General features: G+C 37.7%; 1 protein-coding gene across 2 annotated transcripts in view; it reads right to left on the bottom strand.

The window, feature by feature from the left end:
• Window positions 1-2,950: 2,950 nt before the first annotated feature.
• The window catches only part of Dhtkd1 (dehydrogenase E1 and transketolase domain containing 1), a 59,972-nt gene continuing 45,882 nt past the window's right edge, over window positions 2,951-17,040 (bottom strand). For both annotated transcript variants that reach the window (XM_005398075.2, XM_013521370.1), the window contains 7 exons: window positions 15,728-15,878; window positions 14,611-14,717; window positions 12,092-12,256; window positions 7,877-7,959; window positions 7,366-7,535; window positions 5,656-5,741; window positions 2,951-4,183 (listed from right to left, as the gene is read on the bottom strand). In XM_005398075.2, coding sequence (XP_005398132.1) covers window positions 4,082-4,183; window positions 5,656-5,741; window positions 7,366-7,535; window positions 7,877-7,959; window positions 12,092-12,256; window positions 14,611-14,717; window positions 15,728-15,878 — 864 coding nt within the window. In that variant the 3' untranslated portion in view covers window positions 2,951-4,081. The remainder of the gene's footprint in view (window positions 4,184-5,655; window positions 5,742-7,365; window positions 7,536-7,876; window positions 7,960-12,091; window positions 12,257-14,610; window positions 14,718-15,727; window positions 15,879-17,040) is intronic.

The following is a 17,040-nucleotide window of genomic DNA, read 5'->3' as shown; positions in this document are numbered from 1 at the left end:
CTCCGCCCGGCCCCACCTCCAGACTGGGCTCTGGCGGTTGGCCGACAGCCGCCGCGTTGCCATGGTCACTGCCTGCGCTGCTGAGGGGCGGGCCTGGGCGTCAAGGGGCGGGGCTGACCTGAGCCTGTGGGGGTGTCTCGATCTGGCCCTGGAGCCGGGTGCGAAGGCCCTAGCTGCAGTCGGGTTATCCCTGCACACCGCGAGAGGGAGGCATGAGGGTGACGAGTTTAAGCCCCAACCTGGGTAATTTAGAAATTTATTGAGAACTGATCTCAAATTTTTAAAAAAAGGCGGAAGGGGTCTGAGGATGTAGCTTAATGCAAAGGCCTTGGGTTCAGTTTCAGTCCCCATTAATAAAAATCCTCCCAGGTACTGAAGGCCTGGGGTTGAGGCACCTAGATATTTTTATTTGTTCCATCTTACTGTAGGCTCTTGGAATTTTATAAAAATATAACATATTGTATATAGTTAATACCTTATGAAACTCCTGCCCTACTATAAATAATAAAATACTGTAATTTATATCCAATGATGTATTCTAATATTCAGATCTACATCAAAGAAGTAAATTATATATTTTCTGGGTCCAAGCTCTAATACCTCCATATAGTTCCTCCATGGGGCCTGGGCTTCTTTTTTTTTTATTTTTAAATTTTAAAAATAAAAGGAGGAAAACATTAACAGACAGACAACATTTTACAAAATGGCAAAAGAACAGTACAGACAGTACGGAGTTACAAACAAAGTGGTAGGGAATTAACAATGCTTGTTGTTTTACATATTGGTATCTTCAAAGTGGTTTCTCATGAAAACAGATATAGACCTGCAATGCTGATCAACCAAGGACTCATTGACAGTTTCTTTCAGCAAAGAAATACAAGACAGTAGAACAGCCATGTTAACTATCCTACATATACATACATACAAACTTTCTCCTTTCCCTTCTTTTTTCCCACATCTGGCCTGGGCTTCTTTACAACATGGTTGCTGAGTGCCAAGGGATGTCCTGGAAGTGACCCCTTTGCAGATAGACAGGAAGGTCTGCTCAACTTCCAGGGAGAAAGACATCACCTCTAGGGGGAGGTTTCTGGGAAAAACTATGGACATTTTTGGAAAACACAATTTACTACAGTGACAATCTCCCGCCCTTCTAAACTCATCTTTACCTCACTGTACTTTGTGTTAACTTATTCTGCCATTGGCAGTGGCAAAATGACTCTGCTTTAGACTGTGTTTTATCAGATTTAAATGAAAACATGATAGCAAATAATTGTTTCCATGAAGTAACTCTGGAGTTATTTCTGTAATACTGTGTTATATATTAAGGATTTAAACATTTTGTCTGTGTTATATATTAAGGATTTAAGCATTTTACCCCACAGTGATTGTTTCAGCCTGGATCTTATAAGTTGAAAACCAAATGTCCAAGTCCGTTCAATAAAAATGTAAGTGAAGCTTTTGAACCTCGACATCTGAAAGTCTTGATTCATAATCTGTGACTTCCTTCCTTTGCAACCCCTTATTTCTTCAATTTTGGGAATATTGTCAGTTGTCAGTCAAGTGATTTTTTTTTTTTTTTGCCTGTGCTGGGAATTGAATCAGGGCCTCATGTATGTTAAGCAAGAATGCTACCACTGAACTATGTCCCCTATCTTGCGTTTTAACAATAGTAAAAATAATACAGGAAAATGAAAGAAGTCTGTTTCAGTGTATTTTCCCAAATACTATGCATATGGAAGACATAAGAAAATTGAGCAAAATGGTCTTTCCCAGAATAAAATTTTATTTTAATGAGTAATGTGTCATTTAAAGAAAATTAACATTTTTCCATAGTTGCTAATATTTTGACTTACTGATAATCAAATTTAAGCTCTATTTTTCTTTGAATACAACACCGTTATAGATATAGGTAATAGATATAAATGGGATACAAATATCACAGTAAAGTTTTAAAAAGAATAAAGTAAAATATGGCAATGTATTGATTTGTTTCATGGTGCTGCTAGTAGAAAGGTAATGCATATTGGATTGGAATTCTTCAAATGGCTCCTTTCTGCAAGGGGCACAGATGTGACTGAGAGGAAGAAGGTTAAAATGACAGGAGATGTGCCTCTTGCCTGAAGCTGGAGAAGATGTAACAGGCAATCATAAACTTGTGAGGTATAAAGTTAGAAATAGCTAAACAAAACGTTTTTTAACACAACTCTTCCATTTCATTTGTAGTTAGACATTTAAAATTTTTTGATTCAAGAAACCAAAACTTCTAAGAAAAAATGGCATTATGCTTTTATTTTTTACTAAAAATACAACATTGATAAACACTGTAATTAAATAGACCTTCGTAGTCTTACCGATTTATATGAGTGATGAAAAATTATATGATTTTTAAGGTTTAGAGACAAGGAGAAAGCATTGTGGTAGACAGAAGGAGGAGGGAAGAGAGTGACGTAGAAATGCTAAATCATTATACTGACATACACGTTGAAGATGCAAACCATGAATCTACTGCTGTAGCCAGAACAGCCCACATGTTAATTTTGAAGGACACAGCCAGTAGCTGGTAAAAGCAGAGAGGAAGTGGGTATGTTCTAGACCCAGTAAGTCCTCTCACTTCTCAGAAAAAAAATGTCATCCCACAAGAATGAGAGCTGGTGGAGGCTCCACGTTACCAAGTCCAGTAAAGCTACACAGTTTGCTATTCAGTTAGGCATCTAGCCTCAGGTTTAATAGAATGAGTCCACTGGGGATCTCCAACACCTAGCACTGGGAAAGTCTATCAAAATGAAAGTGCTGTTTAAATAGCACAAATAAACATATCGCAGCTGGGAGTTTTAGAGGCAAACTGATTAACCAGATGCCGAAATTCCCATACCAGACACCAGTCAGTTAAAAATTATAAGGTAGGATTGCAAGAATAATTTGGAAAAAAAAAAAAAAAAAAATAGTAGGATTGCAAGAATAATTTGGAAAAAAAAAAAAAAAAAAGATTATGGCCAAATAGATGATAAATCAATTTAGCTAAAACTCCTTAATTTAAAAGTGTAGGGGTATAAGATCATACATTCTGAGACTGTATTTAATAATATTGCGGAACCAGTACTGAACCACATGGAAAATGCTCTGCATCAAGAAGTTGGAAGGCAACCAACTTTATTACATCAGTAGGCTGAAGGGGCATTGCTTCCCACGCATCAGTGCAGAGCTGACTTTGGGCTTAGTTTGTAAGCAGGAAGTACAAAGGCTTAAAGGCGCTGTGAATTTTTATTGGGTAGCATCAGTTATTTTTCACTGATGAGCAAAAAGTTTTTAAAACAAGTTAGCAAACGGTGGTATTTTGGGGGGCAAGAAAGTACAGGCTGTGCAGCTGTGTGTGGTCAAACTGAGCTGGGTCAGGTTATCTCTAGTTTGTAGCTGGGTGTAGTCAGTCAAGGCTGAATGAGTCTAACAGACGAGCTGTGTGGTGGGCTGCATGATGTTATTTTGTCCTAATAATGGTGTAAACTACTAGTTGATTCGAATTTTTAAAAATTTCCATCACAATAGCACCTAAGTTTAAGATCAATATACACATCAGGGGTAATCTAGCTTTGGTAGGGTTCGTAGAACATTTACTACAGTGGCTAGAAAATGGCACCAGAGAGGACATAAAATGAAAACATTGGTAGCCACAAGACTTTGAAAAAAAGGGGAAGAATTAATGAAAGGTATACACATCAAACAAATATAGCTGTAGTAATGACATCATCTATATAGGACTCTAAATTCTGGCTAAAGAACTTTTCCTGGGCATGTGTGTTTCATTCCAGTGGACCCTGTAATCATCAGGCTAATGACCTAGTTCCCCAGCTCATTCAGATCTAAACAAAAGGTAATGTTGTTCTTCTTTTAAGGATAAAATTTACTTGTCTGATTCATGCATTCATAACCAGCTTCCCTGTGTATTCCTCTCATACCAATCTCAACATCTTAAAGAAAGACAGAGTTTTCACATTACCCAGGGGGAAGGGGACAGGGCAGGGGAAGCAGGCCTTTGTCTCTGGCTGTTTACTTATCAGGAACAGTCTTTCTTCAAAGGACTTCATCAAGAGAAGGTCTTGGTGAGGGTATCTTCGTGCTGCTGCTGGTGCACCGTCCCAATTCCTACCGCGGGTGCTGGCAAGGGCGGCCGGCTCACAAGACAGAGCTGTCATTGGAGCAGAGAAGAAATCAAATGACATTTTGATTGGATAAGAGCTCTGCTTCATTCCACCGAGAAGGTGCATCTATTCCTTTTAACTTGTCTGACTGGAAATCACCTCTCTGGTAAAATAATGAGCTATAGAGAATAGGTTAGAGAGAAATACATGTTACTACTACCACTAACAAATTCTAGGCAGGATAAAGTGAAACAAGTTATTTCTATTTGTCCTATATGTAAGTAACTATCAGTTGGTTTTCACTTTAGAGTTTTTTTAGTTCTTTTAGTTTTTTTCATGTGAAAATGATCTGAGCCTATCCAACTAGTATCAAATGAATGAACTGACTCAGGAGCCTGAGGCAAGAGGATCTTAAGTCCGAGCAACACAGGAAGAAGCTATTGCCAAAAAAAATGGAACCAAGTTTTAATCAAAGTAGCACAAAGATGAAGTTCTTTTTTTGTTTTTCCTTCCTAAAGCAAATCAGAAGTTTATCAGTCTTTGATGTACATAAGCCTTGTAAAACAAGCCTACTCACTCATCACCCTGCTTCTCTGGCGTCTGAATGAGGGACCCCAGGAAGGTAGTGGGCAGAGGAGCCAACAGGCAAGAGTGTTTGCTTTCTAAGTATTACTAATTAGAATATTACAGGTTGAACATTCTCAGTCCAAATTCTGAAATGCTCCGAAGTGCAAAACTTTTATAGTATCAAAATGACACTCAGTAATTTTCAGTTTTTGGAGCATTTTGGACACAGAATTTAAGGATACTTAGTCAATAACATCTTTGTGAACAGTCCTAAGTCCAAAATGCTCAGATATCAGAAATCCTTGTGGTTCCAGGCATTTATATAAAGGATATTCAGCTTGTAGTATGTATATATACACAGCTCCATAGACACCCAGGGTTTCCTTCTAAAGGAATACAGCGGTGCTTCAGTTTACAAATGATATGTTTGACGATTCTGGGGAAGATAGCAGCTGCCTTTGTGTTTGTGTGGGGGAGATGGCTGTGGTTGTGTTTGTCACTAGATGCAGAGTTTGCAAGTGGAAGCAAAAATTTGCCAAACACATTTGTTTGCAAACCAAATTGTTTGCAAAAAGAAGCATTCATAAACTGAGGTATTACTATAGTTTAAAAGTTTTCTTTTTTTTCTTGTCTTTGAGCAAACGTCTTGCTATATTGTTCAGGCTATACTGAACTTATGGGCTCAAATGAGCTTCTTGCTCCAGCCCTGTGAGAAGCTGGGACTACATGAGTACACCACTGTGCCTGAGTTACAGCTAGATTTTGTGTTTTTATCTTTAAAGAGCTGAACTGGTAATAGAAACCCACCTGTTGGCACTCCAGGAAAAATAACACACACACACACACACACACACACACACACACACACACACACAGAGAGAGAGAGAGAGAGAGAGAGAGAGAGAGAGAGAGAGAGAGAGAGAGAGAGACCACTATAAGAAAGAGCTATTACCTTGCAGGCCAGTTGCTTTTCAAATCTTGGAGAAATGAAAAACCATGGACCCATGTTCTGGGGCTCCTCCTGGCTCCAGATAAAATCTATAAAAAATTTATTCCAGTACCTTAAGTAAACATGTATACCAAACCAAATAGGGGTGGGTGGGAGGGTGAGGGTGACAAATGGATGAATAGATAAGTGGCTAGACAGAAAGTTATCCAACCTCCATTAAATACATACTTTCCCAATATGGCACAGTGTTGCTTGTCTTTTTTTCTAATAAATGCATAGTCAGGTACCAACCCATCCAATCATGATACAAAACAGTTGTATTAATAACCTAAATTTCCTCATCCTGCCGCTTTATAGCCAATTTCCCTCCCACCCACTTGCAATCACAGATCTCTACCTCTATAGGTAGAGCAGGGGAAGCAGGCCTTTGTCTCTGGTAGTTTGCTTATCAGGAATAGTCTTTCTTCAAAGGATTTCATCAAGGGAAGGTCTGGCATCTTTTAATTAACAAAATACATTTATGATTCATCTATACTGTGTAGTTATTACTCTTTTTTATTGTTGAGTAGTATGATATTGTACCAATGTTTATTGCTTTGGGGAACTATAATTATTCATTCACCATTTGAAGGACATTGTGATTGTTTCCAGTTTGGGGCAGTTACTAATAAAGTTGCTATAAATATGTGAATACAGATTTTTCTGTGAATATATTTTCTTTTCTCTTGGGTAAATACCAAGAAGCGGCACTGCTAGGTTATACAATAAGTTATGGTTAATTTTATAACAAACTGACTTCTCCAGAGTGGCTATAACACACATTCCCACAAGCACTGAGTGAGGTTCATTACTTTTCTTCCCCATCAGTAGTTGATATCATCAGTCTACTGCTTTCTTTTAATTTTAGCCATTCTCATAGCTGTGTAGCCATATCTCATATTGGCTTTTCTTTCTTTCTTTCTTTCTTTCTTTTTACCATTAATGAAGTTGAGCATCATTTCAATTGTTTATCTGCCATCCAGTTCTTTGGAAAAGTGCCTTTTCAAAGATTTTGAACATTTTGAAAACTGGATTATTTGTTTCTTATTGTTGAGTTTTAAGAGCTCTTTACAGTATGATAGATAATTCTTTGTTGATATGTATTTGCAAATATTTCCCCCCAATTTGTGGTATGTCTTATTTTCTTTACAGCATTCTTCACAACTTAAAAATTTTCATTTTGATAATGTCCAAATTTTCTTTTACAGAGTATATTTTTCATATTATAACTTAAGAACTTTTGCTAACCCAAAATCATAAAGACTTTCTCCTATTATCTTCTAATAGACTTATACTTTTATGTTTTATATTTTAGCCTATGGTCAGTTTTGAGTTAATTTCTATAGAAGGTGTATAAAGATATCCAATATTCCAGCTCCAATTATTGAAAAAACTTACCTTTTATAATTATACTGTATTCCTCACAAAAATAGTATAGCATCACTAACCTCAAAACACTCAGTAAATTAGTTATTTTAGATAAAAGGGGACAGACAGACATGGAAACTGTGACTCTACTCGTCTTTTTCTTACATCCTTGGACTCCATGACATTTGATTTTCTAGTAACTCTTCCTGCCCCACAGCCTCTTTTTAACTGAAACAATAGGTGCTAAATATCTGAATAGGTTCCAGATTTCTGAAATGCAAGGAGCCTCCTAAGAACAACTTTTACCTTTAACATGTTTGTATTTGCTCATCTCTTGTTGTAATGAATCCAATGGGAAAGGGCAGAGTTCTTCTATGCGGATGATGGCAAAGTCATGCTTTTTGGGCCCCAAAGATTCTCTTTGCTTCAGCAGGGCGTAGAAATGTTTGCCACAGCAGAACACAAGGGTCTTGACACTGTAGGGGAGGAAAGGGAAAATGGATGCGGAGGGACTACCCTTAGGAATTATTTTAGAAACAAGGGCAGGCTAATGGCAATGACTTGCTCATGAAGCTGTGGGATCATTTGTAGCTGGGCACAGTCCTCTCTTGTACCCTGGAAAATCCTTCTTTAGCAACCTAAAGCTCCGCAGTTCACTCTAACACACATTCTAATTCCTATTCCACTGACTTAAAGAACTGATATCAGAACAGGGAAGGTTTTCGTCACTTCAGAGTGATGAAACAGTTTGAACTAATTTTCCCTCTAATTAAACTTCCATCCTAGAGCACAGAAACAGAGAAACACATCAAATTACTTTTTTGGATCCACAGATGGGTCACCAATGACTGGTCTAAATGCTGTTCCTGGGGCCATTTCTTGAAGAGTTGACACAGCTGCCTAAGGGAGAGAAAAAGCCACATGTGTATCAACTAGTGGAAAGGAGGATCTTTACCGAAAAATAGCATCAGAATTCTAGGTTAGCACTGCAAGTAAGCACATCGACTAATAAATACCTTCGTGTTTATTAGCTCTGTATAATTCACATTAAAGATACCATTTGCCTATGCCACTCTACATGTGGCACAATATTTTAAGAATTACAATTTCAGTTTGATCATACAATTGTATTATCAATAAAAATATGCTATAATTTTTTGGAACTGAAAATACACTGGAAAATTTATATTGTAAACCAAATCATCTAGGTGATAGTCATTATTTCTGTTTTTAGGGGTTCTTTTTTTGACTAAAATTGATAAGGGAAACCTATCTTGTCAGTACAACTAGGAATAATACATGTCTAATTCTGTAATTATTTCATGAAAATTTAATTGATTATCTCAATTTAAATAAATACTGGAAAAAATAAATAAATACATACTAGTTGCAATAATGGATCAATAACTGATAAAGCCAAGGTTAGAAATTTCATCCTTTTTGCTTTCATCTAATTAGTGTCTCTCTACTCATCCCAAGTGGGAATATAACGCTTTGATTAGGCGACTGTGAGCAGCCATACTGATGGTGGGATAATGTGAAATAACCTAAAGAATGAAACTGGGATCTCATCTTATTGAAAAGTTTCTGCACATCAAAAGAAATCAGCAACAGAGTAAAAAGAAAACCCACGAACTGGGAAAAAAATTTTATCCAACTGCCCCTCAGACAAAGGACTCCTATCTAGAACATATAAAGAATTAAAACAAATCAGGCCCCAAAAATTCAAAGACCCAATCCAAAAATGGGCATCTGAGATGAACACACACTTCTCAGATGAAGAAATACTAATGGCAAATAAATATATGAAAAAATGTTCAACATCATTAGTCATTTGAGAAATTAAAACAACACTGAGATTTCATCTCACCCCACAAAGAATGGCTATCATTAAGAAATCAACCAATAATAAAAAAAAAAGAAATCAACCAATGACAAATGCTGGGGAGGCTGTGGGGAAAAAGAAACACTTCTCCACTGCTGGTGGGAGTTTTGATTGGTGAAACCACTGTGGAAATCAGTTTGGAGATTCCTCATAAAACTAGGATTAGAAGTCCCACTTAACCCAGCTATTCCCCTTGTGGGTATTTTTCCAGAAGAATTAAAAACATCATACCACAGCTCTATATGTGCACCCATGTTTATAGCAGCACAATTTGTCACAGCTAAATCTTGGAAACAACCCAAATGTCCATCAACTGAGGAATGGATAAAAAATATGTGGTATTTCTATACAATGGAGTGTTACTCAGCTGTAAAAAAGATAAACTCAAGGCTTTTATAGGTAAATGGATGCAACTAGAGACCATACTCATAAGTGAAATAAATCGGACCCACAAGTGTAAACATCACAATTGTCTTCCTGGTGTAAGAACATGAAAGAGTAAATAAAACCCAAATGTACAGTAGATAATAAGAAAGGGAAAGAAATTGCTCAAAGGGAGGAACAACTGGGATGAGGGAAAGAAGAAAAAGAAAGTACTGTGGCATTTTTATATATATGGATCGGTGGCATAACTGTACTGCTGGTTTCTGATGGTTTGTTGAGGGGAACAGTTCATGATTCAGTATTTTTTTCATATTTTGACCAATTTTGCATGCTTATATCTGGTAATCTGAGCAATTTCATTGAAGATAACAATATGTAATATAACAACCACTGTTAATCCCTATCATTTGGTTTGAAACCCCATATCATTTTTAATGTCCTTGCTTAGTTTTGTTTGTATTTTGCTATTGTTCTTTTTTTGTACTATTTTCTTTAACACAAAAATTAAAAGAAAATGAGTAGACATAAGGAAAAAAAGAAAAAGAAAATTAAATATTCAGTGGTTCTTATCCCTAGTGAGGTGTGAGAGAGTTGATCTTTCTCCATTCTAAACTGTAGCCCTTTGTCAGCCTTCTCTTCTGGGAGTCAAGGTTCAGAGTCTGGTGGACAGTGTAGGATTTGGGTACCATGTGACAAGCCATAAGTTTCATGTCTCTATGTCTCAAATTATCTCTGAATAGCCATTGAAAAAAAGGGTTGACTTGCATTCTGATAGGTCGCTTGTATCAAGTCAATTTCAAAAAGAAACCAGAATTCATTAAGAGCCATCCTCATTTTCAATTAGTAAAAAGATTTACATGTTTAATGAAGATACCTGAAGCCCTCTCTTGTATACCTTATATATAAGAGGGGTGGAATATTAGGATCAGAAAATGATTTTTTATTCTTTTTCAAACTCAAAAAGAAATTCTCAATAGTATTTCTAATAGCTCACACAATACTTAGTAATATACAATATTTAACACCCTTTTTAACTCCAGTACATAAATACACCCTTTTCTAGTTATGATTTGAGGAACAGGTGACAACCTTGAAGACACAATGAACGCTGGGGTCAAGAATCCCCAATATAGCTCAGTGGTGGAGAGTTTGCCTAGCAAGGTCCTGAGTTCCATACTAGCACTGAAAAGAAGAAAAGGAAAAGAAAAGAAAAAAATGTATATGTCTTAGAAATGACATAGTGATTTTACATTTTTACTTGGTGCTGTAACATTGTTACAAAATATCTGTGTTAATCAGGTTTGGTGGCTCACAACTAGAATCCCAGCACTCAGGAAGCTGAGGTTAAAAGATTGCCCAGAGTTTGAGGTCAGCTTGATGCACATAGCGCAAGATTAGTCTGAAGTATATATCAAGACATTGCCTCAAAAAAAAAAAAAAAAAAAAAAGGAAAAAGGAAAGAAAAAAAATCTGTGTCAAAAGTCTCTTATCAGAAAAACCATGTTAGAAGGATTACATTAACTTCTCTTGAATGTTCTGTGATGTTCCGAGGCTGCTGAGAACATTGGGTGGGACAGAGTAAGCACACTACTACAAAGGAACTGTTGTTGTTGGAAACCACTGGAAATGTATTTCCTTGATACTGACTACGAGGGCAGGGTCTGGGATGAAACAAAGGAGGTACCTGTGTTTTCATGAGAAACTACATTGAAGATATCAATATGTAATACAATAAGCATTGTTAATTCCCTACCACTCTGTTTGTAACTCTGTAATGTCTGTACTGATCCTTTGCTATTTTGTAAAACGTTGTCGATCTGTTAGTATTTTCCTCCTTTTATTTCTAAAATTAAAAAAAAAAAAAAAAGAAAAGTTGTAGGAGGTGCTAGCTAGTACTGTGGAAGTGCTACCCCTGAGAATGAGGACCTCTCTGCTCCCCTGGCACTGCCAGGAACTTCTTAAAACAAGAGGAAGCAAATCTCATGCAGCTTTTCTCTAGATCCTTCAGTCCCAAACATATACTCTGTCACCTTTGGGAGCTGTATAATGTATTCTTGAACAGCCAAATTTTATATTTCACCTCAGCAGTTGCATCCAAATAAATTCTAATTATAGTAGATGGGATAAATATATGCACGATAATATTTCCTTGAAGGCTATCATTTGAAAACTAGTATATTTTTGTGACTCGAAAAATGTATTATGCACTTAACACTTAAAACAGGTAATCCAAGAATATATGTATTCTTTTAAAGAACCACAACAATATACTGTTACAATATTCATCCTTATTAAACAGGATTTACCTGGATAAGTCATTAAGGAGAAAAAAAGAATCATGCGTGGAGGCTATAGTAGTAGAGTGCTTGCCTACCATGTCTTGGGTTGATCCCCAGCATTACTGTCAATATAGAAGTGCTCAGACTTTTGGACTTTCAAAACATGTTTTTGTTTAGATTAGGATGCTGGTATGATAACAGGTCTGCGTCCTTCATTAGAATGGAAATGAAAGATCATGTTTCCAATTATTTGTAGACGGTTTAAAAAATGAAAACTGAAAAGTCAATTTAACATCTCTCTGTAATTTAGGAATATAAATAGATACAGAAAAGAGAAAAGTAGAATACAGAAAGTGACAAAAAGGGGCCAGGGATACAGCTCAGTGGTACAGTCCTTGCACAGCTGATGCAAGGCCCTGGTTTCCACCCCAGCACTGACAAAAAAAGGCTAAGAGAAAGTCAGGTAGCAGCTTTTTCTACTTACAGGGAACCTGAGTAGTATCTTGGGAGAAGCAACAATGAGGGGTTTTCTGAAGTCCCGCACCATCTGTCTTCTAAGCAGGTGGAAATACTGTGCAGGAGTTGTTGGGTGCACCACAAACATGTTCACAGTGTCGCCATCCACTCCTTCTTCTATGCTGTCACACAGCTGGGAAAGAAAGGCCAGGAATATTCAGATCATTTATTTCAATAATAAAGACTACACACTAGCTGGGGGTGGGGAATGCATGTGTTCTCACTGAGTGAAAGATACTTCTCTCCATTAAAAATACCAGAGGATAAACTCATGACCTGTTAAGTATTAATCAAAGGAGAGCTCCAGTGGCTGTGTCCCTTGGTCCAATTCTGTGCTGTCTAACATACCTGTGCACAAACAGAACTGACAGCAAAAATTATCCAAGAACACATTTAAAAAAGAAAGCACCAACAGAATCTCATTCTCCTTTGTAAAATAAGCAAAATTATAGTTTGTGTGTGTGTGTATGTTTTACAACAAAATCAAAATCAAAGACAGTTAGCAAATAAGGTTGAAAAGTTGGGATTAAGACAATTAAATCTCAGGAGGAAAGGAAAGAGAAGAGGAACTAAAAGAATTAAGATGTGTTATGTGCATGTACCAACTCCCCACAATGATTAATTATGGCAAATATGTGCTAATAAATTTTTTTAAATTAAAAAAAAATTAAATGTCAGAGGATCCTGCTGTGATAGAAAACTGAAAATATGGCTCCTATCCCTCCTTAGAAAGCAATGAAGAGAAAGAAATTGACTTGACAAAGATCGTAAGAATTCTAACTCATACAGTCCAATTTGAGCAGAGGGAGTGAGCAGGCAACCTAGAAAAATAAAGGCGAAATGTGGGGGAGCTCAAGTGACAGATGCCATGGAGCAGGTGGTGCTCTTGGCTGACTGGGGAGCGGGCCCTAGGGGGGGAGTTTGCTACTGAATATCAAAAGAGCAGAAAAATTTGGCAATGAGACCCCCACCCCAGTCTAGCAGAGCTCTCCTCTCCAACTCGAGCCTGGGCCCAACTGTTGTTCCAACAAAGTGAAGTTGGTACCAACTGGGACCAACTGAGCAAAGTGTTTAAGGGACTCACATACACACTATCTGAGCAACTACCAAGCCTCTGAAGACAAAAGGAAACGACAGAGCAATGATGTAAACATCATACAACCAAGTAACTTTATACAGGAGGGGGGACAAGGAAAAGAATAACGCATGCAAAAGATAGTTTTACAGAGGACACAGTAGGATTAGATAAGAAAGGAAAGCACAATGCTAAGAAAAAAGAATGAGAGCCCAAATTTACCATTACAAATCTAATAAATAAGAAACATCAAGAACAGGACAGGACTAAAACCACTGTAAGTGGCATGAAGAAAAAGCTTAATATAATCACAGTGAAAGCAGAAGAAATAAGCAAGCATTTATATAAACAGCAAAGACTCTTCTAAGTACTTTTAATCATTTTTTGCAGGGCTAAAAATAAAATTAGTGATGTAAACAAAGGGCTTGAGACAATTACAGTGAAAGATGAAATTATAGTGGTAATAAGCAGCAAATGCATAAACATCAGCTATTGTTCTAGACAGTTCACACATACTGACTATGCCTCCCAGCAATCCTCACATGGTCTTGCTCATTTTCATATGCATAGAGTCTGCCAAAAAAGGTATACATATTTCAGGAAAAGAGAAAATAGTATGATGTTTTCTCAACAGATGGCGTTACCCTCGTATGGGGGGCCGTAGAGGATGTCATATATCACAGAAAACCCACTACACTGCCGGCCCTTGGGGAAGAGATTGGGAATGCATGTGCAACGGTCTCAATGACTGTATTAGTCAGTGTTTGCGAGAAAACAGATTTAATGCAGGACACAAAAATTTATAAGAGTAGCTTACCATATTTGCCCACACAGTCAAATATAGAAGAGTGACTCATGACTTTTTCATGCCCCAAAGGCCCTATTTATATTCATTCTTACTGAATTATAACAATAGTTATTTATGAGAGAATATTTAAAACATTTTCATGATCATAGATCATTTTATAAAAACACTATCATTACTTGAAAAAATAGTTTTTGAAAGTAAAAATAAAGATTCCTATGTCCTAAATCTAAATATTTGATGCGAGATTGGCCCCTGTATCTGTATCTCTGTTTATGTAAAAAGCTCCCTAAGGGATTCTAAGGATCACCCTTATGCAGGGACCACTGCTCTTGAACAAACAGGAACCATTACTGGTTTTAATTTTTCTGTGGTGCTAGAGATTGAACCCAGGGACTCACACATGCTAGGCAAGTGCTCCAAAAACCATTTTAAACACCCTGAAATTGTGCTGCCATCATATTTGAGCCAAACAATACTGCATTAAATCTGTTTCAATGAAACATTACAATTTTTTACAGTTTAAGGTTCACATGAAACAATCTACCCGTTCAAGAACTTAAGAAGCAGGAAAGCATTTCTTGGAATCCAGAGACTTCCAACATACCTGCAAGAACCGCTCTATTCGACAGGATGAGTGGTCTGGGCCAGCCCCATCATAGCCGTGGGGAAGGAGGACAACAATGCCACTCTGTAGGAGCCACTTGGCCTCTCCTGGAAAGCATGGAGAGAGGGTAAGAAGTCTATGGAGCAGAACCAAGCAGTCTGTGGGGAGTTGCAATGTGAAACAAATATTATTTTGCTGCGTGAGCCTCTAAAACTCTTTCATTACACGCATTTGTCACACCACATGAAGGGGGAAAATATCCATTTTGCTGGGTACAAACCTAGGATGACAGTGCCTGAGGCTTTAATGAGTGGAAGACAAATTCACAGATGAATGTCATGGATCCCTACATGGCATGAGCCACTGAGTTCCCATAGCCACAACTCTAGCAAGAATGGGCAATGTCTCCTTTCCTCACCACAACCAATAACGCAGGCCACTGTCCTCAAATGGAGGGCAAGGGACACTTTAGGATCATCTCTGGAAATGCCAAACATCCAGGTACCTCTGATACTTTTCTTTCTTACAACCACAAAGTTATAGAGAAACGCAACTACTGGAGAGACCTGAGGCAGACATTCAAAACCTAACAGTGGGAAGCCCCAGAAAACTGGACTGAGGACCTAAAGAATGCCTTAGACCTTTCCTTCATGCACACTGAATTTTTATAGGAAGCACGTATTAATTTTGGAACTTTCAACTTTCAGATACCTAAGGGGACTAGATTGAGGGGGGACTTCCAAGGATGCCATGACACTTACCATAGAGTCTTACTTCATCATCATGGGAGCTGGTTACCCATGCTATAGTCAGTCACCCCAAGACACCCCAGGAATGGATACAGAATTCAAACAGCCCAGGAGCTGGCAGGCACAGCCAGGCCTATTCCCTGGGAGATAGGAGGTGCCCCCTGCATCTAGCCCTCCTGCTTTCAGAGAGCCAGATATTCTTCCCAACAGCTGGGTGCTGCAGTATGCCAGTAGGGAGAGGATGACATAACTCTCCAGTGATTGCATGGTACACAGGAGTCTCAGAAGCAGCAATGGCTCTTTCCATTCATTTGTACCCATAAGACTGGGGTGGTATACCCACCATCTAGCTACATGCTAACACCAACCTCCAGAGATGAATGTGTCGAAGATGATCTGGGCTCCGTTGAAGAAATCACCAAACTGAGCCTCCCAGATGGGCAGTAACTTTGGGCTTTCGATGCTCATCCCGTATTCAAATCCCAGAACGGCCTCTTCCGACAGGGGGCTGTTGCTGACCTAATTCCAAAGACAAGAACCAGACACTGCATGCCAAGGGACACAAGACAGGAGCCACAGGGATAAAACTTCAAGTTGCTATACAAGTCTGGAAGTGAGGAGGGGTTGGGAGGGGCACTGGCTTTCATTCATCACTACATTCCTTGCAGAAAGATGTACTTACTGCTCAGTATTACGGATGCATTTGGGAAAAGTTGGGACAAAGAGCAATAAAGAAAAAGAGATTAGAATATGGGAATTACACATTTTCTTCGAGGATAAGAAAGATACTCAGATGCTCCACCTTTGGAGCTGAGAGTAAGTTTATGTTACTCAAGTTTTTAAAAAACTGTCATAAAACAAAGGTGGAAAGGTCATAAAATAAATGCCTACCTTAGTTTAGGGTCTATTATTTTAACATCATATTTGCAGGGTAAGTCAAAAGAACCATCATGTTATATTAAGATAAAAAAGCCAGAAAACAAAAATAATCCTGAGGAGGTTAAAGAAATAAGATGTTAAATGCCACATGACACTAGTAATGTGTTGCTTTTAATATCTTGATTTGGATGATTATATTAAGTGATGGAGGAGAATGTCGGGATAGCAAGCTGCTTTCAAAGGTAAGAAAAACTTTCTTTGTACTATATACCAAACATTTACAAATAATTTTGTGTTTATTTCAATTTTTTAGAAATATTTTTTTAAGTTGCATGTTTACAGAATATTTTTTGAAATAAAAAGAAATGAAGTACTGATACATGCTACAATATGGATGTACTTTGAAAACAGTATGCCAAGAGAAAAAAGCAAATTACAAAGGTCCCATCTTATCCCATTCTATTTACCTGGAACATCCAAAATAAGAATATTGATAGGAATGAAAAGAAGACTGCTCAGGGGTCACAGGGCTTGGGGGTTGGATGGACTGGGGAGTGACTACTCATGGGTCTGGGGTTTCTTGTTGAGGTGATGAAAATATTCTGAAATTAGACAGTGGTGATGGTTGTGCAACTCTGCAAATACATTAAAAACTGCATCACTGTATACACTGAAAGGTTGAATTTTAAGGGCTATAGCTCATAAAGCCTTTATTTTCAAAAATTCAGAGAAAATTATAGCTTTAATTATAACTACAAAAATTTGTGACATATAGTTAATAACAATGACACATACAAATTGA

Source organism: Chinchilla lanigera, unplaced genomic scaffold, assembly GCF_000276665.1.
Source record: "Chinchilla lanigera isolate Chin_1 unplaced genomic scaffold, ChiLan1.0 scaffold00061, whole genome shotgun sequence".
Taxonomy (NCBI): Eukaryota; Metazoa; Chordata; class Mammalia; order Rodentia; family Chinchillidae; genus Chinchilla; species Chinchilla lanigera.
This window is presented reverse-complemented; position numbering and strand designations above follow the sequence as displayed.